At 57.6% G+C, this 1,471-nt stretch overlaps 2 protein-coding genes across 2 annotated transcripts in view; one reads left to right on the top strand and one right to left on the bottom strand.

The window, feature by feature from the left end:
• The window catches only part of LOC127750980 (uncharacterized), a 31,118-nt gene extending 29,885 nt beyond the window's left edge, over positions 1-1,233 (bottom strand). The window contains exon 1 of the mRNA XM_052273808.1: positions 1,221-1,233. Coding sequence (XP_052129768.1) covers positions 1,221-1,233 — 13 coding nt within the window. The remainder of the gene's footprint in view (positions 1-1,220) is intronic.
• LOC113216424 (mitochondrial basic amino acids transporter) overlaps positions 1-1,471 on the top strand; it is a 30,211-nt gene that overhangs the window by 17,650 nt on the left and 11,090 nt on the right. Inside the window, exon 2 of the mRNA XM_052273805.1 lies at positions 1,381-1,454. Within this exon, the coding sequence (XP_052129765.1) occupies positions 1,421-1,454 (34 nt within the window). The 5' untranslated portion in view covers positions 1,381-1,420. The remainder of the gene's footprint in view (positions 1-1,380; positions 1,455-1,471) is intronic.

The following is a 1,471-nucleotide window of genomic DNA, read 5'->3' as shown; positions in this document are numbered from 1 at the left end:
GGGAGGCTTCTGGGGGTGTGCCGTCGCGTCGAGCCAGGCTTCTAGGAGAGCTCGTCCGTAAATTATCGCTCGTGGCCGGGATGGTGGCGGGGCGTCGCGGCGGGGTCAGAGGTCACCCCGATGCATCACACGTCTTGTTTTGGCCCCTTGCCGGTGCGTAGGCCGGCCACTCACTAAATAACACTCTAGCCGATCTTGACGTCGTCGCGCCGATATGGACTGACGAGATTTTCCGATTCGTTGAAATATTGACATGGGGATACGACCCGACGTCATCTCCGACCGAAAACGCGTCGCGTGTCACGTGGATGTCGTAGCGACGTCGTAAAGCGTGTTCATTTACTTCTTTCTTTTGTCCCATGGAGCAGAGCATAGTGGCCTTCCCCGCGAGAGGGTGGCTGTGACGCAGTAGATGTAAACGCTTTTGCTTTTGGTTGCCGCAGGCTTTGTGAGGAGAGGAGAAGGTTGCGGTAGCGGGAGTGAAGGAGGAAATTGTAAGAGAGATGTAGCCAGAAATGCGGTTCGCGGGCAACCAGGTCAAAATAACGTTTTGATGTTGAGTGGGCGGGTGGGAGCGCGCCTTGGCCGGCCGCACGGGAATACGGGGGTGTAGGGGTGGGGGTCGGTCTCCGCCGGTTTTGAATAGTTTCGGGCAACTATCTCACTCGCCTCAGCCTCACCCGCACACCTGCCCCACCCGCGCGTGGGAGGGGCGCGCCCCTCTCAAAGGACCCCGCGGCGGGGGCGGCTGGTCCGGCCGGTGGGCGGGAGTGGGTGCCCCGCCCGCCCGCAGCCCCGAGCAGACTACTATCTGCTGCCCAGCTGCTCTTTATGTCGCCCCCGGAACACGCAGCCAGTACTTTTTTCCGTGCGAGGAGACTATTATAAGTTAATCAGCCGAGATAAGCCCCCGTTCATAACGAGGTCACAAACTGCAACGCGATGGTGGCAACTCTTCTTGGTCTATCGCGCCGTCTGTGGCGGCGGCGGTCCACGGCGCAGCATCGCAGCATGGTCCCCCCACCCCGCTCCACTACCCTATCCCGCCCGCCCCCGCCTAACCCGTCCCGGCTGTGAGCGAATGGCGGTGTGCCTTTAGTTTCGAATGAGAAGATAAAAATTTGTTCTTGACCGTGACGGCTGGTCTCTGCTCCCCCCCCCCCCCCCCCCCCCCAATCGCGCGTCTCTTACGCATCCGGGGCAGACGGTCATGAAGTTACTCTTGATCTCCATCATTCATTCTTTACACTTTGAATAGTTCTTTTTGCGCCCATATGCGTCGTCTCTACTTGCGTCCGATAGACACTTTGTTACATCTGCGTGTCGGTTTCTTTTTCTTCTTCAGGATATTCCTAATGCCATGTTCTGCTTCTTTCACAGTTTGGGTCCTCCTATATAAAATATCAAAAATCCGCTGATAATGGCTCTGGACTTCTTCGCTGGGTGCGTTGGAGGTAAGTAACTCCCCGTC

This window comes from Frankliniella occidentalis, unplaced genomic scaffold (assembly GCF_000697945.3).
Source record: "Frankliniella occidentalis isolate FOCC.00 unplaced genomic scaffold, Focc_3.1 Scaffold303, whole genome shotgun sequence".
NCBI lineage: Eukaryota > Metazoa > Arthropoda > Insecta > Thysanoptera > Thripidae > Frankliniella > Frankliniella occidentalis.
This window is presented reverse-complemented; position numbering and strand designations above follow the sequence as displayed.